Genomic DNA, 24,343 nt, shown 5'->3' with positions numbered 1-24,343 from the left:
GGACCTCGTAAGTTACCTGACATCCCAGGGCCTCGGTTTCCCATTACCGAGAGTTCATTGGAGCTCGTGTTTTACTCATCTCTGTCCAGTGCTTATCAGAGTATATTGGCTCATAATAGCTAGTCCATAATAATTGGTCTAATAGATGGGTGTCAGATGAGTTTGGTGAATGAATGAATGGACACAGCAATATAGCTAATTTGCAGGTTATCGGGATGAATAAATCACGTGTACAGAAATGCTAACAGAGTACTTGACATATTGTAGGCATTTCCTGTTCACTGTTATTCTTACAGCATCACAGACTAGCAGAGAGGCTGAGGAAATGAGCAAGTGTGGGGAGGCGAGTTATGGAAACTGTATCTGCCCCACAGGGGGAGGAGGGTCTGTGCTCAGTGAGGATGGAATGAGGCATGGCTGGGGGCCTGGTAGACTCCCGGGGAACAGGCGGACGCGGTGATGGGAGGGAGCAGAAGCCTCAGTCCAGAACACAAGGCACGGAGGCGCTCAGAGGCTTTCTCTGGATGTCCTGGGATGAAAGGAAGTGTCGTGGCACGATTTGAGAGCTGCCCTTACCGCTTTTCCAGTAACTACGATTAAAGCTCCAAAACACCTATGTGTGTATTTTTAATATTTAAATATTTAATATTTTAATTTGGCATTTTAAAACGAAGAATGGTCTTTGGCATATTGCTTTTCAGTCTTCAAAAAAAATAGCAGTTTTTTGTGTTTTTGACCCAGCGTTAAAAAGAACTGATACTCGCCCCTTTGAAGGCGACGGCAAGATGCAACCTCGGAACCTTTTCTGATACTCAGTTTATTGGTGGGAAAGACAGTAGTACGCCTTCTTCGGACTTCTGAAAACGTGGAGTGGAGTGCAGGACACAAAGGAGTGACTTGCTCTCGAGTTACAGGGATTCTCAGGGTTGTTAAGATTGCTCCTAGCTCCGTAAAATCCTCCCGTGCTAAGCTGGCACAAGAAAAATGGGTCTTAGGGGCTTTTTGCTGATCTCAGGATGTCCGTTAATAGTCCCTCTCCTTAATCTAAATAGAAGGGTAGAAGGATTTTTTTTTTTTAGATATGCCAAAGTTGTGATGAAGAGTTAAGTTTCTGTCTTACATTCTAGACTCGTTAACATCGCAGTAGATGGGGGTCTTGCTCAAGTCTTGACTTTATAACTTAGGCAAGTCAGCAAGCAGTGTGGGGTCTTTCTGCATCTTTTTAAAATGGCTTGCTTGGGCCAGTAGCCTTGGTTCCTTTTAGTTACAAAATTCTGTATGTCTTTATTTTGCACTAGTCCGATTGTTGCGGATAGCGATTTCCCTCGTTTTTAGAGTATACTTTTGATTTTTTAACTAAAGGCAAGCTCTTGGAGAGCCACTGTATGAACTTACTAAGAATTTTTCCCCCTAAATCAGTGAACGTAGTGCAGAACAGGCAGCTGACATTTGGGGCGCACTACTCTAGTGGTCATACATTATTTGCCGTCTGGGCTTGGGGGGGGTGTGTTCCTCTTGAAAAATTTCATCATTATAATATTTTTCAGTGTAGAAAACAATTCTTTGCATGTGCTTGGGCACTTAATAAAAAGTAGCAAAATTAACATAGACACGAATGACTTGTTATACTTCTCCCCATCAGCATTTTAAAGAAAAGTTGGACATACTTTTTGGACATTTTCTGTAATAAATTTTTATTACAGTAATGATACCTAATAGGGAAATGAAAGCCCTGCTTTGGGAAACTGCTTTTCTGGAAGCTCTGTAAGGTGGCCCTGGAAAGATAATGATATACCATGGATTGTTTCTGGAAATGAGGATAATCCCTGCAAAAATATTGTCTGAGCAGTGACTTTTTATCATGCCAACACAGAGTGAGATCAGTTCCCCAGGTTGTGTATTGTAAGACAAAGAATTACACTGATAAGGGGGTCACCATTTTGAAAATCAGCACCATCAGCATATTGTAAATGACAGGCATCGCGTCAATCGGAATTAATTTTCCTCTTCCTTCATCAATCTGTGGGACACCTCAGGAACTCCGGGACCCTGTGAAAGCTACATTGTAGACTGAATGGAATCGGACAGCACATAAGAATCACAGGTGTCTTACGTGCTGTGGGACTCGTGTGTTTTCTAAAGGGTGTTCACTAGCAAATTTTTGTTACATTTCAGACTGTCCCAATGATGTCTAATCCAGCTGGACTTATGTGATCAGATAAATCAAAGAATTGTAATTTTTTTGGTGGTACTTTAAGAAAAGAAACTGCTTTGATTATCGTATGCTGTGGTACTCAAAACCTCCTTCCTCCCTCCTGCTTCCGTCTCTTCCCTTCCTTCCTCTTTCTTCCCTCCCTTCTGCTTTTACTTCTTTCTTTCCCCTTTCTTCCTTTCTCTCTCTTCCTCCCTCCCTCCCTTCCTTCCTTCTGTGTCATAAAGGATTTAAATAGACCCTATATTGTGATGAGATTTTATTTGCTTATTTTTATTTTTTAAGATTTTTTCTTTTGTTTATTTGAGAGAGAGTGAGAGCGAGAGAGGGCATGCACACAGAGGGAGAGAGAGAGAAGCAGACTGTCCAGTGAGCAGGGAGCCTGATGCGGGGCTTGATCCCAGGACCTGGAGATCATGACCTGAGCCGAAGGCAGACGCTTAACCGACGGAGCCACCCAGACGTCCCTAAAGTCACTTTTAAATGTAGAAGTAATTTTAAAATCAGGAGCCACCTTAAGTCGGTTTTGGAATAAGGCAGAAACGTAGGCAAACTAAAAAATATTAGTATGTAAAATTAAAAAAGAAACGTGTACAATTCCGCCACCAGGATACAACTCTATGTTTTTCCTAGCATCCTCTAGACTTGTGCAACATACAACAGCCATTTCAGTTGTTGTGATCTTTATTTGAAACATTTCATTTTAATTCTGCATTTTCATATGGTAGTATATCTTGAGCACTTAAAATATTTTGACAGATACAATGTTACAACTACTTGATTTTAAAAAACATAATGTTTATGAACATGAGAGAGCACTTATTGAATTCTTATTGGGTCGTTTCCCCCTTTATTTTAGAGACTGCTAGCAGGACCACCATAATAGTTAACATTTATCAATCATGATTCAGCCACCATTTTAAAGTATATGACATCTCGGAGCGCCTGGGTGGCTCAGTGGGTTAAAGCCTCTGCCTTCGGCTCAGGTCATGATCTCAGGGTCCTGGGATCGAGCCCCGTGTCGGGCTCCTGCTCAGCAGGGTGTCTGCTTCCTCTTCTCTCTCTGCCTGCTTGTGATCTCTGTCTGTCAAATAAATAAAATCTTAAAAAAAAAAAAGCATATGACATCTCTGAACCTTAACTTTCTTATCTACAAAAAGGGAGTAATAACGCTTCCCAGTCTTATGATGACACATACACAAAGGGCTTAGCTCAGGGCCAAGCACAAGACAAAAGCTCAGCAAAGGGCTCGTCGTCATGAACCTAACATCATTTTTTTTTAAAGATTTTCTTTATTCATTTGACAGAGAGACACCGCGAGAGAGGGAACACAAGCAGGGGAGTGGGAGAGGGAGAAGCAGGCTTCCTGCTGAGCAGGGAGCCTGAGGCGGGGCTCGATCCCAGGACCCCGAGGAGCCTTGCATCATGACCAACACTAAGTCTTTCATTCTCCGGCTGGAGGGCACTTTCTTTGGGAATTCCTTTTGGTTTTCCCAAGATTGGGCTATGTCTCTGAGTGCCCACAGCACTACTCGCATGGCCTTTTAATGATTCCATCAGAATCGTCTGTTTTCTGGTCTGACGGCCCTGCTGGCTGGTGTACTCTTAAAGGCAGGGACCTTCTGCCCTTGGTGTCCTTATATCCCCGGGACCTTCATTGCGACGGTGCGTAGTCTTGGATGCCGCGTCAGGTGTTGACAAAGGAATGACTGCACGATACCTGGTTTCTTTAATTAAAACTTCGCACCTGCGTGGGTTTGTGACAGTACAGTGAGGTTGCCTTGGGCTCGGGGTGCTCACACAGTGTCTTCTCTCACAGTCCGCCGATGTCTGCGAACAGATCTTGAGAGTGGTGAGCAGGTCCAATCGGCTCGAGGAACTGGTGTTGGAAAACGCTGGGCTCAGAACGTGAGTACTGTCCCGAATATAGGATCATGTAACTTAAAAATTTTTTGTCATTTTCTCTAAAATGAATATATAGTTTAAAAAAAAATGGTTGAGCCACTCATCTATAAAGTGTCATATTTTCTCTTATAAAAAAAATAAGTAAAGGATCCCCATGCTTCCCATCAGCACAGAGGTCAAGGGTCTTATGACATCCTCTGTGGTCCGGTCCCTGGCCGTTTTGGGGGGAGCCGGGTGTGCTGGTGAGGAGAGTGGGCCCTGAGCCAGATGCCCTCATGGCTTTGGGCAAATTGCTTCACTCTGGGCCTCACTCTCTTTATCTTGAAGATGGACAACACAGTAGCACCTACCTTTTAGAGTGAGGGCTGTGAGGAGAAGTAAATCCATGTATGTAAAGTGCTTAGAAAAGAATCTTTCCCGTTACAGATGCTCTGCGTTAGCTCTTGGGAGTATCATTCGTGGAGGCACTGACGTATTTCCCGTGGTTCCGTTGCTTTTCTTGGCTCTGTTTTATCTGCTTCTCTCTCTTTCCAGATCCATACCTCCCTTGTTCAGTGGTCGGTAGTGGCTGGGTAGGCAGGGCCCAAGCCTCACGTGGAGCTGGAATCTGCTAGAACAAAGACTTTACTGCTCCTAAGTGAAGGCGGCAGACACCTTCGTCATCATAGCACTTAGTGTGTTCTTTTAAGTACAACATACCTGAAATAGTGATTTTGAGTTTTTGTTAAAACATAGTGCTAGCAATCATAGCCTTTAAACTGATTAAGTAGGGCGATCAGTTTTGCATTTGTGAGTATTGCATGAAATGAAAATTCAGATAGAGTGAACAGCCAGTGGTTGTTTCCATGAAAAGAAGGCTCAATTCAGGATTTTTTTTATAAGTTATGAGGGGACTAAGTAATACTATTTATAGCATTCTGTAATGTATCTTTAAAGGGGCAATTGTATATTTTCTTTTTGCCTTTGAATGTGGTTTTGGCTAATCAACATGAACCACATTTTCGCTGTGGCTTTGGGGATTCTCTAATGAGGATAGATACTAGTGGAGGCTAGAATTCAGTGTTAACAAATGTGTAAAAAAAAATTAAATAAATGCGTAGTAAGTCGATTACCATTGTAAAGAAAGGTGTTCTTTTGTTAGCTCTCACTTGAGCTGTAGCTGTGTTTGATTTGAGCAGTTTTACGTTCCGTGGCACTTAACCTTGCTGTTTTGTTTACTTGCAGGGATTTTGCCCAAAAACTGGCCAGTGCCCTAGCGCACAATCCCAGCTCAGGACTCCACACGGTTAACCTGGCAGGCAACCCGCTGGAGGACCGAGGTACTGTTGTGCTCGCGTGGTCTCTCCCACTGGCGTGGCGACAGCACCCAGCAGCTGTCATGTGGCCCGGGCCCCCCGCGAATGGGGTCGAGCTCCGTTGTAGTTATTTCATAAATGCTACCGATGCTTTGTTGGCTTCGAGGTTTTTCTCCCCTTTGATGAAAATACGGGGGCTGAAATTCATTCTCTATGTAACCTCTCTTGAAGAGCTACCAACAGAAAGCAGCATATTGTTTTTAAACCACTGTATTGGTTTTTTCATGGCCGCATTAGAAATTACCGCCCATGTGGCCTGCAGGTGTCACATGACAGTCTCCTTGGGTCGGTAGTCTCAGCGCAGGTTCACTGGGCCGTCTACTCAGGGTCTCTCAGGGCTGAAGTCAGGTTGTCAGCTGCGGCTGTGATCTTGTGTGACCTGATGTGTTCAGGCTTGCCAGTTGTCGGCAGAATGAATGTCCTTGTGTCTGCAGGACAGACATCACCATGGTCTTGCTGGCTATCATCTGGGACCAATCCCAGCACCCAGAGTCTATGCTCAGGTCCTTACTAAACAGCCCCTCCTCTCACTGCATGCCAGTTTGCTTTGTGCTTGAGGCAGTAAGGAGCACATCTCTTTGATGCTTACCTTTCTTTTTCGTAGAGCACCTGATTAGGTCAGGCCCACCCAGGACAGTCGCCGCTTTCGAATAACTCAAAGTCAACTGAATAGTAGCCCAATCACATTAGCGATGTGCCATATAATCATCAGTCTGCCCCACACACTCAAGGAAATTACACAGGGCATGTGTGCTGGGGGCAAGAACCTTGGGGACCATCTTATTCTTCTGTCTACCACACGTTATCTTTTAATATTTAACAAGATTTGAATGTGAGGATCCAGAGAAAATGAAGGACTGGAGTTCACTATGAAAGTTTCATTAAAAGTGTTTGTGTGGGCAGAAGGGAGAGTCAGTAGGTTCAGAATGTGAAACTTAAGTATTTGAATTCTCAGTAGGGGAACGTTGGTGGGTGTGGTTTAAGAAGGAGTAGCTTTATCTCTAGAGGGACTATTTTGTTTTCATTATCGGTTGCAAATGTTTTCCAGCATGGTTGAATAAAAGCCTTTCATCTTGCAATGTTATATATTTGATGAGGATTAATTATTAAAGGGAGCTGAAGGTACCGATACAGACAATTCTTTGTGTTCCTGATAGAGGCACGGTTCTTCATTGAAAAGGATACCCACCCATTCTGGTATTCAAGCCAAAAATAAAGAGTAACTTCCTAGCATTTAAAGTAGTGAATGTAAAGGACGTTTGAGACTGAATTCAAAAATGAGGGCCCGTGAGAATCATCCTTGTGGAATCGACCGCAGCTGCAAGTCATGGCTGCATATCCCTGAAGTAAGAGTTTCTTCGGGGTACGGGAATTTCTTTAGGAAAAACAGGTGTTGTCTCCATGAGTCAGCTGAGAGAAGGGGATGACTGTGACCAATGGAAATCTACACGGAGGTCACCTTTTCTAGATAAGAGGCTGTTTCTGCTTTGGTTTTGAAGATGGGAGGGACCCAAACATAGTCATCTCCTGGCTGGACAGAGTCAGTGGAGGGAGGGAGGTGATGGAGGCACATCCTTAAGGGTGTAAACCCAGAGTGCAGTAGTGCAGGGGCCAGGAGACGCAGATCCCCCCACAGCGAGGAACCAGTTCACAACCAGTAGCATGGCTGTGATCAAAGTGAGTGTCGGCGAGGATGTGGGCAGTGAGGACACATGCTTCACTGGTGCGAATGTAAAATGGCGCAGCCACTTTGCAGACTGGTTAGACGGTTTCCGAAAAAGCTAACCCCAAATTGCGGTGCAGTTGGTGAAGTGTCTGACTCTTGGTTTTGGCTCCGGTGGTGATCTGGGGGTTCTGGAGCCGAGCCCCATGTCGGGGTCTGCAGTCTGTGCGGAGTCCACTTCAGACTCTCCCTCTGCCTCAGCCCCCGCCCCCCACTGTCTCTCTCTCGCTCTTAAATCAATAAATCTTTTCAAAAAGAATAAAGCTAACCATGGATTCCACACGACCCGGCGGTTCCACTCCCAGAAATCACTGAAGAGAAGTGGAGCCTTCGCTCACACCCGGACGTGCGGATGAACACTCACCGCAGGTCTCTTCCTTAGGGCCCCGCGGCCACGGCTGGTGGGAGGGCAGACGCGGTGCCTTGTGTCTAGACGTGGCCCAGCTGAGCCACGGACACGGATGCAGGGCCGATCCGGACTATGACGTGGTGGGACCTCAGAAACCTTACCGCGGGTGATGGAAGCCGGACCCCAAAGACCACACAGAGTTTGAGTTTGGCGCCTTGGAGGGAAGGATGCGTGCGAGGCCCTTCGTCTCCTTGTCTGCTGGGAGCCTCGTGTGCTCCGAGGGGCAGCCGCTCGGGACCCTCAGACCCTCCCGTCAGACCCTCGTGTGTGGTTTAAACTTCTGTGCCGGCTCCTGCTTCATTCTGGTGCATTTGATGAGATGCGGACGTTTCTCCTCCCCGCTCTCCCTTTTCGTCCCCGCTCCTTGTCCCTCATCCTCCCCAGCCTCCTCAGACCTTGGACAAGATCAGTACATGCTTCCTTTAAGTTGGGTCTGACTCCCGCTTAATTCTCTTCTGTAGCTTTTTAATGGCACTGAATGTCGTGGCAAAGTTGAGAGAGATGTCTTGTGTATCAGCGCGTGGGCTCCAGCGGGAGTTTTTGAGTTCCCCACAGTCCTACTTCGGAGACACGATTCGATGTCTTTTCACCGACCTGCAGTCCCTTGACAGGAGCTGAAACCCCAGACCATTCCAAGGACAGTTTCCTCGATGTCGTGTGTGCATACCGACTCCCCAGTACAATGTCTGCTCCCATGCGCTCTTGTTTTTGACACTCCTGAAAATATTGTCTCAAACTGCGACTTTCCTTGTTCCGGCCCCTTCTCCGTTCCTTCACGGATCTGTTTGCCAGTGTTCTTGGACAGCTGCCAGCGCCCATTTTTCTTACCTTCACTCTGAGGCTGAGCCTCCAGAACACAAATTCTGTATAGGTTTTTCCTTTCCTTTTCTTTCTTTCTTTTTTTTAAATTTCAGGCTAAATGTCTGAAATTTAGTTTCAGTAGTTTTTCCTGCCCATGGATGGAAATACCCCAAGAAATCCAACTAAGTGTAAAATATTTATAAGAATTTCAGTCCAGGCACAGTATTTCATGATCTTTGTTCCTGAGCTGTTCGGTGGTGGTATTTTATGTTTGAAAACAGTAAAAAGCGTGGGGAAAGAATGTGTAATTGAATCGCAGGTTGTATAAATGAGACCGAGGAAACTCCAGGAAACGCAAGACCATTTAGCAGCCCAGAATTCTGAGGAATTTCAGCACCAAATGGAATTTGATTTTGTACCTGAACCGTCCACTCAGGGACTTGTTTGGGAACTCTCAGACAGCAGGTTTGGCTCCTTGCTTTGTGATACGGATGTTGATGCAGCACATTCCCTGTTACTGACCGCTCGGTCTCCTTGTCACACTTCCGTACGAAGGACAGACAGCCTTCTGTTGTCGAGGGGCGCGTGGCGAAGGGGGTTAGCGTGTGGATTCGTAAGCAGGGTGCCGCGTGTGTGAGCGGCACTGCCGGGGCTGGGGCCCTGCCGTTTCTCTCGTGTCGGAGGGACGCATGAGGCGGCGAACAGACCACACGCACGCACGAGCTCTTCTGGTCGTGGGCCCAGCGCCGTTCCCTGGCCGGCTCTCGGAGTTCTCTCCTGACGTGCTTTCAGATTGTAGGTCAAGACCCACTAGCAGGCCATGAAATCAGTTTCATAGCTCATGACAGGCCTGGGAAGAATGGGGCGCCTGGGTAGCTCCATCGGTCGGTGTCCAACTCTCCATCTCGGCTCAGGTCTTGATCTCACAGTGGGGAGTTCAAGCTCTGCATCAGGCTCCGTGCTGGGCATGGAGCCTTCTTAAAAAAAAAAAAAGAAGAAGAAGAAGAAGAGGAAGGAATAGAACAGAATATAAAATATCGAGGACACGGGTGGCTCTGTCGGTTAAGTGTCTGCCCTCAGCTCAGGTCACGAGCTCAGGGTCCAATCGAGTCCCATATTGGGCTCCCTCCCAGTGGGGAGTCTGCTTCTCTGCTTCTCCCTCTGCGTTTGCCTCCCCTTCTTGAATAAATAAATAAAATCTTAAAGAAAAAAAGAATAGAAAATGTCAGAGTACATTTGTTTGGGAAAACTTCAGTTTTACTTTTCTAATATATGTGTATGTATTTATTTTTGTACGAGGTTCCTTCATTGTGAGGTCAAGTCTGGGTCTGTGTGTGGGTCACAGTAGGAAAAAGGCTTAAGAATCTCTGGGAATCTCTGCTCCAGCTCAGCTCGATCCACTTGCTGTGCTCGACCCTCGGGCTGACCCGTGTCTGAGCCTGGCATTCTCAGTCACTTCCTTGTGACTGACCCTTTGGATCCGGCACGACTTTTTGGATGAGAGTTGCGTAGTTTTGGAGACTACAGCTCCTTCCCACAGGCTGGACTTCCTTAATCGTCCCGAACCCCATGTTCTCTTCTTCCCAGTCGTCCCTCCCCGTTCCCCTCGTTTTTATGGTCTTAGCCTTGTTAGGAATGTCTGTCCATTTCTTCCCCTCACTTTGTTCTAAATTGGATTATTTTGTTTAAAGGTGATTTGGAATGCTGTGTCAAAATGTTTTCTTTTGGAAATGTTGACCTGAAGTACCCAGATTTTTTTTTTTCCCCCCTGACCATCTGGTTTGATCTGAATCAGACAAGAGAAGCAGATTCTAGAATTGCCACTTAAGGGTTGTTGTTTTTTCTGTTGGTTTTTTGTTGGTTTTTTGTTTTGTTTTGATTTTTTGGTGCTTTCTGTCTTTCCTGTCTGCCAGTGTGTACCAGTGGGTTCTGGAGTCAAAACACTTGAGTTCAGTTCTGGGCTTTGCCACTTACCGGCCATGTTAACTGGGACAAGTTACCCAACTTCTGTGTTTGTTGCCTCATCTTTATTTTTAAAGTTTTAATTCGAATAGAGTTACCATACAGTGTCATAATAGTTTCAGCTGTGCAGTAGAGTAATTCAGCATTTCTGTACATGACTCAGGGCTCAGGAAGCTACTCTAGTTTCTTCCTCTTTAATAATAGTACTGACTGCATGGAGGTGTTCTCAGGATTAAATGAGATAATACACAGAAAAGGACAAGAAGAGCCTGTCCCCTGCTTTGAACCCCATCAGTGTTAGCTGTCGCTGCCTCCTTTGAGTCATACAGTAACCTTGTGCAGTAAAATGTCATTCCCTTTTTCTGAATGAGGAAGCTGTGTGTTTTAAGGGGACACAAGATAAAAGCAGTATTTTAAAAACTGCCCACCTCTGGATTTTAGGGTGCTCAAAAGTTCGGTGTGCTGACTCCATTTTTTCCCACTGGTCTTTTTGTTCCTATATTCCTAGTTCTTGAATCTTTTCTCCTCAGCCTTATTTTTGAAATGGAAACACCGCACTGGATTTCGATTAGTCACGTTTCTTAGTGTTTCTGAACTTTCCAGGGGAGCCATAGGAGTTAGTGGGAATGGAAAGATTTTAACTGTTACCTGTGTTCCGACATCCACCAGGTTCAAATCTCTATGCTCTCTGACAGAAAAGGACGCCTTTTGTTTGCCCACATCCCCTCGCTAGAACCACGTGCAGAATTTTGTTAAGCTATTAATATTGATGTCTTCAATTAACAAGGACCTCCTTAAACCTTTTTGCCTGGCTTGTGTATCAGACGGATTCTAGAATATCCGAGTGCTAGAATTTTCTGTGATACTACCATAGGCTTTTGAAGTCATGAATGATTAATAGGGTAAGTGTGTGATGTCAAATTTCATTTCCGATCTTTGTACGTTAATAACATCGGATGGCAAATTATGCTAGTAACCATTTTGTAATTACTTTTTTTATGAGGCATAAATGTTTTGAAGCCAAGGAAGCCATGATGGTTTTGTTTTGAAAGGAGAAATAAAAATGAAACCATTTTTCCTTCTAGATTTGACACACACTTAAAAAAAAAATCACAAGAAGGGTAATCCATTTAGTAAAGTCTCCAAATGAAAGTGTCTAGTGATAAATTCTGTTTTAATTCACAGCTCCAAAGGCTATGTTTTGCTTTATTTTGAGGGGCAAAATTAAAGAGTTTTAGCCAAAAGCTGAAAAGTCTCTTCTTATCCTTTGCTGGTGGGGAAATGTTTTCTCGATGACCGGTTTGTTCCCTGGCACTGCTGGGTAAATGGCTCCAGAAAGTACCAGGCAGGTGAATTTTTTTTTGTTTTTCTTGAGATTTTTGGCAGCCAGCCACCCTCAATTTAGTTATGTGGGCCAAGACCACGCTTCCGAAGTCTGCCAGAGAGGAAGAGGACCCTTTGTGTAATAATCTGTTACCTTTTCTCAAAGATCTGTGAACGTACTGAAAATCATGATGATGTATACCTGAAACCGATAGGATGCTCTATGTCAATTACACTGCAGCAACAAAAAAATCAATTTTGTGCTTTTATTAAAAAAAAAAAAATGGTGTTGACCCCAGTTATGCCTTTTCTTGTGTTAGCACTTAGCAAGGGTGTTTCTTTAAAGAAGAAATGTAATATATTTATGACTTGTGGATGCCTAGGAAGTCAAAATATTTTGTCAAGAAAGAAACAAACTAGAAGTTTCGTCGGAAATTTGGTAGAAAGTACTTGAAACAGACCATCTTTTATCTGTCTCGAATCTGCTTTCCTTTTTATCCTGTTTACATTTTTCCTACTTTTTTTTTTCTTTTACATAAATATCAACCATGACTTTATTCACCTTCATTCTGATTCAGGAGCTTCGCTTTTTATTACTTTCATTGTTGACAATGTGATCATTCAATTTCCAGAGAAAAAATAATGCTGGATTGTTTACTCCTTTTTGTCTTCCTTCCTTTTTTAAAGACAGTTGGTGATTAAGGAATGAATACCCTGGTGGTGTCATCAGTGACCTTAAATGACTGTCCCACTCCAGCCTTGCATCTGGTTATAGGCATTTAGGGTTTTACGTGGGTTTTACGTGGTCTGACAGGTATGTCTGTCACAAAAGAAATTCATGAAAATGTAAAAATTGTCCTTTTCTCAACAAAGCTAAACAACTCAAGTCAGTCTGAGCACAACAGATTTGAAGTTGAGTGGTAGGTTTTAACTTTGATCTAACCTATTTTCAGCATAATTTGAAGACATGGGATATAGGTTTGGGTTTTGTTTTGGTGTGTGTGTGTGTGTGTGTGTGTGTGTGTGTGTGTGTGTTTTTTAAACGTCGTCATAGCATACACCTTGCTAGGTAAAAAACCATATAAAAGAATTGGTCATGGGTAGGCAGTGATAACTCTTAACAGAATTTAAAAGTGATAATCTGATACCCTTCCTAAATCCATACCTGATTTTTGAAAAATATTTATTTATCTTTTTTAGAGTAGTTTTAAGTTCACAGCAAAATTGAGAGGAAGATGGAGAGATTTCCCGTATCCTTCCTGCCCCACACAGGCAGAGCCTCCCTCACTATCAGCAACCCCCCTGCCCTGCCCCATGGTACATCCATGACCGTGGAGGAACCTGCACTAACACCTCATCATCACCCAAGTCCATAGTTTTCTTTCTTTCTTTTTTTTTTTTTTTAAGATTTTATTTATTTATTTATTTATTTGACAGACAGAGATCACAAGTAGTCAGAGAGGCAGGCAGAGAGAGAGGAGGAAGCAGGCCCCCTGCCAAGCAGAGAGCCCAATGCGGGGCTCGATCCCAGGACCCTGAGACCATGACCTGAGCTGAAGGCAGAGGCTTTAACCCACTGAGCCACCCAGGCGCCCCCCAAGTCCATAGTTTTCATTAGGATTCACTCTCGGTGCACATTCTACGGATCTGGACAAATGCGCGGGACTATGGAACCACCATTGTAATATCATGGGGGATCCTCACTGTCCTAGAAATCCGGTCGTCTACGTGTTCGTCCCTCCTCCCCGCCCCCTCATCCTCCAGCCCTGGCAATCACTGCTCTTTCTGCTGTCTCCATACTTTTGACTTTTCAAGAGTTTCTTGTAGTTTTCAACACCCTTGGGTTGATTGCTGGATCACATGTTGGTGTATGTTAAGTTTTGTAAGAAACCACCAACTGTCTTCCAAAGTGGCTGCACCATTTTGCATTCGCAGCAGCCATGAATGAGAGTTCCCGTTGGGAGAGTTCCTTGCCAGCATTTGTGTTGCCCCTGTTCTTGATTTTGGCCTTTCTCGTAGGTGGGTAGTGGTATCTTCTCATTACGTAATTTGCATTTGCTTGAGGACCTAGGGTGTGGAGCATGTTTTCATATGCCTGTTTGCTGTCTGTGTACTGTCTTTGCTAAGAGTTCTGTTAAGGTCTTTGGCTCCTTTTCAATTGGCTTGTTTATTATTGTTGAATTTTAAGAGTTTTTTGTATATTTTGAATATCAGTCCTTGCAAACGCTTCCTCCCAGTCTGTGGCTTGTCTTCTCTTGACATTGCCTTTTGCAGAACAGAACTTTTTTAATTTTAATGAAGTCCAGCTTACCAGTTATGTCTTTCACGGATCCTGCCTTTGGTGTTACATCTAAAAAGGCATTAAAAAGGCATCATCATACCCATGGCCGTCTCCATTTTCTCCTCTATTATCTCCCATGCCTAAGTTTTGGGAAGTAAAAGTTTTCATTGAAGTGTAATGTACATTCAGAAAGGTTCACAAACCCCAAGTTTACATCTCACTGACTTTCTTACAAAGTGAACGCTCATCATGAAAACCAGGCTCGAGACAAAGAACGTCATCAGCGCTTTGCAAGCTTTACAGTCTTCCCTCTTGCTTTGTGCTAGTGATTTTCACCCTTGCCCTCTATGGTCCGGAAAAGGTAATTACTATTCTGACTTCTGTTATGATAGGTTAGCTCTCTTTATTCTTGAACTTCATAAATAATAGCATTGTATAGTATATACTCTTTTATATTAGGCAACTTTTGCTTTTCCTTGTGGAGAGGTTTTTAATAATGGGTTTATTTTCTTGCATAGATAGAAGACTATTGAGATTATCTATTTCTTCTTCTTCTTTTTTTTAAAAAAGATTTTATTTATTTATTTGACAGAGATCATAAGCAGGCAGAGAGGCAGACAGAGAGAGGGGGGGAAGCAGACTCCCCGCTGAGCAGAGAGCCCGATGTAGGGCTCTATCCCAGGACCCTGGGATCATGACCTGAGCTGAAGGCAGAGGCTTTAACCCACTGAGCCACCCAGGTGCCCCAAGATTATCTATTTCTTCTTATGTAAGTTTCAGTAAATTGTATTTTTCATTAGGAAATCTGCCCGTATACCACTTAGTTATATTTGCAATGTCTGTAGGATCTCTACTAATATTTTTTTTTCCATTTCTGATTTTGATAATTTGATCCTTCTCTTTGTCTCCTTTAAAAGAGAAAAAAGAAAGTCTTTCTGGGGCTCATTAATGTTATTAGTTTTTTTGAAGAAGAGGATTTGTTAAATGTACTTATTTATGGATGCTTTCTATTTAATGGATTTCTTCCCTTTGTTATCTTTTTTTCCTCCTGTTTATAGGGATGGAGTGGGGATTAATTTGCTGCTTTTCTTTCAAATAGTTTGAGATGGATATTTAGATAATTAGTTTCCAGCTTTTTTTTCGAATAACATAAGTAGGTCTATGGATTTCACCTAAGCATGCCTCTAACTGTATCCCTAAAATGTTGATATCATAGTTTTTAAAAATTTAAATAAAAAAATTTTTTGGACACCTGGGTGGCTCAGTACATTAAGCATCTGCCTTCAGCTCAGATCATGATCCTGGGGTCCTGGGTTAGAGTCCTGCATCAGGCTCTTTGCTCAGTGGGGAGCATGCTTCTCCCTCTGCCTGCTGCTCCCCTCGCTTGTGTGCTATCTTTCTCTTTCTCTGGCAAATAAATAAATAAAATCTTTAAGAAAGTAACAATAAAATTTAAATAAAAATATTTTTAAGATTTCCTTTGTGATATTTTGGGGGGCTCATTTGTTATTTGGAAATACCTTGCTTCTGTTCTAATAATTTGGGGATTTTCTCATTCTCTTTTTGTTATAATTCCTATGTTAATTTCATATAGTGGTAGCAGTTGGAGAATATGCTTTGTGTGATTTCACAGCAGTTAAGAAACTTCCTCTATGTCATTTGTTGAGACTTGCTTTTCATGAAGCTCAGCATATTGTCGCTTTAGGTAAATAAAGGCTCTATGTGTACTTTGAAGAAATAAGTTCTGCAGTTATTAGGTACAGTGTTTTAAATATTTCAAACACTTCTTTATTGTGTTCTTGGTATCATCTGTGTCTTTATATCCTTTTTTATCTGTTTTATCATCTGACAGAGATGTGTCTAAAAATCTCCCACTGTTGCAAGGTAGCACACACATATATGTATGTATAGTGTATATAATAATATTATTTTCCTTTTGTTACTGTTAGATTTACTTTATACATCTTGAGACTGTAATTCAGACCATACAGATTTAAAATTATTCATCTTCATTAATGAAATGTCTCACTTATCTCTTTGCCTCTTAAAATCTAACGTTAGTCTTATATTATTGCAGACATACTAATTTTCTTGTGGTTAATGTTTGCAGCATATATCTTTTTACGTGCTTTTAGGTTCACTTCTGAATACATGTATTTCTGAGTGTTTCTTGAAAGCACCTGATTTTTTTGCTTAGATAATCCATTTTTGACTTGTTTTTTTTATTTAGAACATTTACATTTTTTGTAATTATTGATTTATTTGTATGGCAATCTACTGTATGTTTTCTTTCTTCCTCATTTTTTCGTTGTTCTTTTTTTCTCCTTTTCTGCCATTTGGATTAAGGATTAATTACATTTCTAAAATGACTCCCTTTTCTCTGTGTTCCTATTAACTGATTAATTATATATTCTTTTACAAGAATCTATCTGCTAAATAGCAGGCCTATGCCCTCTTCGTAATTAATAATATGGATTAGCATATTCAGATCTCTAGAGGTATTCACATAAACAAACCTGTGTGGCATCATTTAATCCAGGGATTTTCAAACTTACTTGGGAAATTACATGGGGAAGTAAATAGGGGCTCTCGGAACACCCACCGTCCTTGGGGAGACACCCAACTAGAGGTTTAGTGCTCTACTATGACTCTAACTACTACAGTAGGTGTTTCTTGATAAACTTTGAAAAAGTGTATAGAGAATATGGTGTTATATGAAAGGGCAGCAACCAACTTGGTAGTTCTGTATCAGTGCATGGAGTTTGAGAATCAGTCTCGGAGACCATATAGTTAATATTATTTCAGGAACCTTCCCAGGAACATGCCCCTGAGAAGGAGATAACTCACATGTAGCAGGGACTGGTTGAACGACCTATAGGAATTGCTTACTTTCATGTATTCCTTATTCCTCCCAGTGAACGGTCTGTACTCATTGTAGTCCTTGAGTGAATAAGCTGGTGTTCAGTCTCCCAGTCTGGTCATTAAATTTAGAGACTCTCTGGTTTTTAATACTGTGATTTTTCCAGTTGCACAACCTACCTGTAAGAAGTTAAATACGCTCTGATGCTTTGTCTGAGGTTGTTAGCTATAGCTAATTAAGTATTAGAATCCATGTGCTTAAAGTGAAGCTGTTATCCGAAGAGTTAACATTATACCGTTTTCTTGACAATAATTAAGTAGCGTGCATCTGCTCACCCAGAAGAGTGATCAACTCATTAAGACACAGGTTAAAAAGAAGCAATTATACCACTCTTCCTAAGAGTATTTGCATTTGAAATAGTACTGTAGAGGAGAGGGTAACACTTTAGTCCAAAGAAAAACATCTCTAACGGTAAAGTTTTTATATTGTTATTCTTAATTAAGCAATCTTTCTTTTCTCCTATCCTTTAGGGAGAACAGAAAAAAAGAAGGTGTGATGGTAGATAATTAGAAAATAAAGCCTGACATGAGAAAAAAATGATCGCTTAAGTTGGAATCAAATTTAAGTTAATTTTCAGGCATTATAAAACAAATGCAATTCTGAGAAGTTGAACATTCTAATAATCTTTTTTTTTCCTCCTTTCTCAGGTGTGTCCTCTTTAAGTATTCAATTTGCCAAACTCCCAAAGGGATTAAAGCATTTAAATTTATCCAAAACCTCATTGTCACCTAAAGGTACAGTATGTGTTATTTTCTTTGCTTTATGTCTGTAATATTTCTGCTACACCATGCTACCTTAAATAGTTAGAATTATTACTCCGTTATGTATCTAGGTACATATTACAGTACTCTGATGGTTACAAGATAAAGAAGTGGTGTAATTGGAATTCTGGTTGTCTAAAGTGAAATGCTTTCAGGATAGAGCATAACTTTGAAATATAATATTTAACTTTTTGACTTTGGGTGGGGGAGTGCTTACCTGGGCTGCCCCTGCCTCTGCTCCCTCACCCCCACCCCCACCACCCCAGTCACACACGCTGTCACATGGATGGTCTCCTGCACGGAAAACTGGAGAACCTAACTGGCGAGTCACACCACACCTCTACCCACTCTGTCCGGCTCTGGAGATCACCTTTCCTTCCCCAGGGTCTTTGCTGACTCCACTTACCTTCCTCTCATTGTATCTGGTTGTTCCATAAATCTGTCCATTCTGTCCTTATGTTTTCATATCAGCACCCCATAATGCTTGAAATATCCCTGCGTGCATTGTGCCTTTGTACGTGATTTGTATTCTGCTTGGAAAGTCTTTCATCCTGTAGAGTGAAACCAGCCTTCTTCCCCTCCTTTGTGCTTCCCTTTCCTGTGTGTCTCCTTGACTACTCACACCAAACACTTCCCTTCTGCGCCCCGGATGCGTGGCGGTTTTTCCTCACACTGAGCAGTTCTCGGTGACACCAGCTGGGTGTCCCACCGTTTCGGTCAGTTCTGACACTCTCCACCCAGAGACGGCCCCAGATCCCTCAGGTCAAGGGCTCAGTCCCACTAGACTGCTCCCAACCATCCTTGAGACTCCAGGTGCAAGCCTCGGTTATTGGAGGTCCCAGAGACCTCGCCTTGAGTTTGGTTAATTCGCTAGAGCAGCTCACGGAACTCAGGAAGACACTTGTGTTTGCTGGTTTGTTAAAGAATCTGATACAGGACACAGGTGAACAGCCAGGTGAAGAGTTATGTAAGACAAGGTGTGGGAGGGTCCTGAGTGCAGGAGTGTCCGTCCCTGTGGAGCTGGGCTGTGTCACCCTCCTGGTGTGGATGCGTTGGCCAGCCTGGAAACCCCCCAAAACCCATTCTATTGGGATTTTCTGGAGGCTTCTCCGATAGACATGATCAAGTATTAACTCAGTCTCCAGCCCTTCTCTGCTTCCTGGTGGATGGGGGTGGGGGGAAGTTTCTAATTGTGGGTGGGTCTCCCTGGTGACCAGCCCCATCCAGGAGCCCAGCCACAGTCATCTCATTAGAACAAAAGATGCCCTCAGTGCTCTTAATAGTTTGGAAATTATGAGGGTTTAGGGAACTTTGTTCCATAAATGGAGGGCAGAGACCAATAAGTAGTATTTTCTATTATCTCACATTTCCCCTTATATATATTCTTGGAGAGCTTCAGTTTATTTTATTTTATTTTATTTTGTTAAGATTTTATTAATTTATTTGACAGAGGCACAGTGAGATAGGGAACACAAGCAGGGGGAGTGGATGAGGGAGAAGCAGGCTTCTTGTGGAGCAGGGATCCCGACCGTCTCGATCCCAGGACCCTGGGATCATGACCTGAGTGGAAGGCAGACACTTAACGACTAAGCCACCCAGGCATCCCTACTTGAGTTTATTTTATAAAACATTGATTTGTGGGGCACCTGCATGGCTCCATCAGTTAAGCATCTGACTCTTGATTTTGGCTCAGGTCACGATCTCAGGGTTGTGAGGTCAAGCCCCGCGTGGGGCTCCACACTCAGCACGAAATCTCCTTATGGCTCTCCTTCTGCTCCTCCCCTGCTCATGCTCTTTCTCTCTCTCTCAAATAAATAAAATCTTTAAAAGAAAAAAAAGTACCTCCTCAGAGGTGGTGAGACAAAGTGAGTTAATGTACACACTGTGCACTTTGGGGCACAAAGGGCCCCACCACTGTCACCGTCAGCATCTCGCTCTGTCTTATGTGTTCACATGCTTCTCCTTCGGCCCGGGACAACCCCAGTGTCCCCTCCCCTGGACCTTCGGAATTCTGCCCCTGTTGTGAGACCGAACATCTGTCCCCCTTCCTCCCTGAAGCCTTCTCTCACCCCACCCTGCACAAGCGGACGCTTCTTTCTCTCCGTTCCATCGCACTTTGCAAATTCCTCTGTTTTAGCATGTTTCCAATTACATGTTGATTGTGTCCTAGCCTGGGAGCTTCCGGACAGTAAGGGCTTTGCCTTCGCCATTGCCGTTTATCTGGCACCTGGCCTGTTCTGGGTTCGTACTGCTTGTGTCACAGGCGAGCGGGTCACCAGCAAAGCGGTCCCTGGGTCATGTTATAGTCACCTAGTCCTGCTTTATTCCCACCACACAGTTACCCTGAGAGCGATTTGAAATTGGGGTTATTCCTCTAAGTCCTATGATTTGACGTGCAGACAGTTAGGTTTAGGCGTTCCAGTGACTTCCCAAAGGGGCGCATTTGCCCAGGAGTCTGTATTTTGTGCTGGTGCTGGAAGCCGTCCACAGATATCAAAGCTAAGTGCTGTCCAGTGACGTTACCACTTCTCTACTCCAGGAAATCAGTTTCATAGAAACCTTTTTCTGACGATTATCAATGCATTTTATATTCATGGTAAAGTTTTAGAAGATACTGGGAGGTGTAAATAAGAAAGCCACGGTTACTCATCATGCCCGTGCCACACCGTTAGGAGACCGGCCCTGCTGCCACCTGGCACCTGTCCTTCCACGCGGCTTCTGTCTGTACATAGTTGGTCTGTCTGTACGTAGTTGGTCTGTATGCCCACGTACAGACACACACACAGATGGTATTACAGGACACTTGCCATTTCGTAAACTTTCTCCTGGCGTCATATATTGTGACCACAAACACGTGAGTGCTCTCAGTGGCCGCATATGCTGTTCCAGTGTGTGGGGGACACCCTGTAATTGATTTAAGTGGGCTGTTAGTGTACATTTGTGGGGTTTCTACTTTTTCAGCAATGCAAACAATGCTAATGTGACTTCTGTATGTAATTACTGGTCATTTGTTACCTTCTCATTGAGGATAAATTTCTCTAAGTGGAATTGCTAAATCCCAAAGGTCGTGCATTTTTTTTAACGCTTTCTTTGTGTATTTGTTGTCACATTGTCCTCCGAGTTCTTTGTCCAAGTGTCCACATTCCCACTACCTGTGGATATTATTCTTTTTCATTTTTTATCAAGCATATAAGCAAAAGTGTTGTGATTTTTTAAAAGGATTTATTTATTTATTTAAGAAAGAGAGTGAGAGAGTATTCACGAGTGGGGGCGGGGTAGAGGGAGAGAATCTTCAGGCAGACTCCCTGCTGAGCGGGGAGCCCCAGTGTGAGGCTCGATCTCACGACCCAGGAGATCATGACCTGAGCTGAAACCAAGAGTCAGACAGTTAACTGACTAAGCCACCCAGGCGCCTCAAAGTGTTCTGATCTTTGAATTTTAGTTTCTTCACTTATTGCTTAGGTAAATTCTCCCCAACCCCCACTCCCTGCACCCTCCCGTTCTTGGTCATTTGTCTGTCTTTTGGAGGAAGTTACTAGTTTCCATCCTTTGTTACCTCTCTATTTGCCATGTTAATCTTCTTTCTTAATTTATATATATTCCCTACACATTAAAAGTATTAATCATTGGGCCCCTGGGTGGCTCAGTTGGTTAGACCTCTGCCTTTGAATCAGGTCATGATCTTGGGGTCAGGATCGGGTCCCACATCTAGCTCCCTGCTCAGCGAGGAGCCTGCTTCTCCTTCTGCCTGCTGCTCCCCGTGCTTGTGCTCTCTGTCTTGCTCTCTCTCTAATAAATAAATGAAATCTTAAAAAAAAAACTGTCAATTATTTATCATGTGCTCCATAGGTATAACTTTTTAAAATTAGTTTCAGGTATACAAGATAATGATTTCATACCTATATATTGTGAAGTGATCACCACAATAAGTCTAGTTAGCATCTGTCAACACACAGTTCCAATTTTCTTTTACCCTGTGATGAGAACGTTTATGATCTACACTCAGCAGCTTTCAAATACACAATACAGTATTAACTATAATCACCGTGCTGTATGGTCCAACTCTTTTTAAGATAGAGGTGTTTAAAACAAACAAGCAGACCAACTTGAATTTATTTATTTTATTTGTTCATGACTGTGAAACAGAAAGAGAGGGATGTGGTGATCGTTTATCCTCTCAAGGACAAATATGGGGTCTGGGGTACCTCTGTGCCACCACTCACTATGTCCCTGTCCCTCCAGGAGTCATGAGGGTGGGAGGTCCCCCAGGCAGAGCAGAGGTCCTCAGCTCCCTCCTGAGCGAGGACAGACCCACATTCCCCATGCCCTTCCCAGATAAAGGTCATCATGCCACGTTCATCTTCCCTCTGTCACTAAGTTTGTATACATTAAAATACGTATTTTGAGAGTTAATATTGTTTAATGATATTCTGACCCAGAGATTTTTAAGCTGTCCTTCCTAAGAGATGTATGTCTTGAAATGTTGGGTTGTTTTTTTTTTTTTCCTCATAAAAAGGAGAATTCCTTAAAGGATTTCATTATTCTTGCAGATTTTCTTGTAGTATCTAAAAGCTTTCAAGATTCCCAGCAACTCAGATTACACTGCAGTTTTAATCTTTTGCTGAATTTGACTAGCATTTGTATTTTACTTCTGTGAAAACATGTATATTCATGGCTCCGTTATTCAAAACAGATTTTTTAAAAATCTCCCCATGACATCCCCATTGTCTCTAAATACCCTTTCTCTCCCTCAGATGTTAGCTAAATGATAGTTTTCTGGATTTCTAGTAAATATCCTGCTGGTTGCCTGATTACGTCAGCGCAAGGCCATCTGGTACCACCTTTTTCCAGCTGTAAACACTCCAATAATAAGTACGAAGCACGGTCACAATCACTAGACAACCAGGATCAAGAATGGCATGTAAATCCGCTGAGTTTGAGTTGTGAGAGCCCTGATTTTTTCCCATCCTATATTTTTGTATTTTCCTGCTGTTTTTGTGCCTGTTAACAGAAGCCTCACGTGGATGTGGGCTCCAGAGGTGGGGGCGGAAGTCCTTCATTCTGATTTAGTGGCACGAAGCTGAGCTGAGAATATAATTCTCTCCTGATTCTGTTCAGGTGTTGGCCAACTGCCAAGCGCCCACACTTGTCAAGGAGCCTTTTCCTGTCAAGACTAATTTGACCTTCTAATTTTGGAATTTATTTGTTGAGCTTTGTTATACCTCACTAAGGAAGGGATTTTACAAATGATTTTCTTGATGAGAGACAGTCTGGTATTCTCCATGCTTGCAACTCAATTATTCCATTACAAAATACACTAGTACTACCAGTAACGGTACCCACTGAAGATGTTACCTCCAGGAATTAACCTTCCGTAGGCCATTGCAAGTTCCTTTTATCCAGCATCATGAACGAAATCCCCACTTCCTTCATTGCCAAGCTCCTGTCTCTCACCTCTTTGGTAGACCCGACCTCACTGAATTATGATTATTTGACTCTGTCTCTCATTCCACTGTCTTTTCGAGGGTAATGTCATCTATCCAGGGTCTCAAAAGCCCATGCCTGGAGGACAGTCGGTCTTAGATAAACTTTTGTTGCAGTGAATACATATTCCTTGTGCAGTGCTGATTTTTCATGCTGGGATTTATTCAGTTTCCTTCTTGATGGTCTTTGAACTTTTTAAGGGCAATGAATGGGTCTCATTTACATTTCTTTCCCAATCCCCAGCATTTTATAAACATTTTTACGAGCACTTAACAAATGTTGAATTGATAGCCAAGATCTGCTTCCTGGTGCAGAACTAAAATATTTTTCCCTCTGCACTTCTGTCTCTTCTCTCTCTCCCAGTACCCAGAGGCACAGTCACCCCTGAGAAATGGCTTAGTTGTCTTTATCAGACACAGACATTCTGCAGTCAGTTGTGTAACCCCCCCAAAGGCGGAGGATAAGATAGTAACCCTTTCATCAGTCCCATGCACCAAACATTCCAAAACCCTTGGAGCAGAGGCCCGCTCTGATGCGAGGCTGTCCTTGGGACTTTATGCTTTTTTCCTGGCTTCTCTGTGTTCTGCCACTGTGGCCAATTCTGACGCCCACGGGCAGGTCCCACCCCCGTCCCTTATCCCGAGGAAGGTCTGTGCAAGTGTGGACCAACTGCAACCCCCCTCCCTGTCTCCCTGTAGGGTGCTCAAGACAGGCTGGGATTTTTAAGAATTTTGCTGGAAAAAATTTTTGAATGTATATCCAGTTTAGAAATCGCCAAATTTCCAAACTACACACGTTGGAACTGTGGACCGTAGAGACATGAAGAGCTTGGCTATGTCCCCATCCCTGTTACCCTACGAATGAGCATCCGAGCTGCTGTGTGTGTTGACCTCTTCCATCCCCACGAGTGGCCAGAGTCTGCTGAGCTCCCATTTTGTAGGGACTGCCTTCTAGAGCCTTCCCCTCCCCGTGGAGAGAAGTGGCCTGAGGAGAACCCACCAGCAGATGTGCCTCTGTGACGGTTACCGCATAGGAAAAAACGTGGTTCTCCCCTCACAGAACGCTCTCGCCCTCCTCGTGTATTTATTCCTGGTTTTTGGAGGTGGCGAGAACCTGTTCCATTCTGTTCCGTTCCGTGGACTCTGATCCGAGCTTTCTATGTTACGTGTGTCAATAGTGTGTAGAGTGTTAATTATCCATTTTTGCT

General features: G+C 43.2%; 1 protein-coding gene across 1 annotated transcript in view; it reads left to right on the top strand.

Annotated features, from left to right (window-relative positions):
• Positions 1-24,343, top strand: part of CARMIL1 (capping protein regulator and myosin 1 linker 1) — a gene marked incomplete at its 5' end in the record, with an annotated part of 293,134 nt that overhangs the window by 143,933 nt on the left and 124,858 nt on the right. Inside the window, 3 exons of the mRNA XM_080805968.1 lie at positions 4,032-4,120; positions 5,342-5,436; positions 17,539-17,625. Of these exons, the coding sequence (XP_080662094.1) occupies positions 4,032-4,120; positions 5,342-5,436; positions 17,539-17,625 (271 nt within the window). The remainder of the gene's footprint in view (positions 1-4,031; positions 4,121-5,341; positions 5,437-17,538; positions 17,626-24,343) is intronic.

This window comes from Martes martes (genome assembly GCF_963455335.1).
Source record: "Martes martes genome assembly, chromosome: 6".
Classification (NCBI taxonomy): Eukaryota; Metazoa; Chordata; class Mammalia; order Carnivora; family Mustelidae; genus Martes; species Martes martes.
Note: the sequence above shows the minus strand (reverse complement) of the source record. Positions and strands in the feature narration are given on the sequence as shown.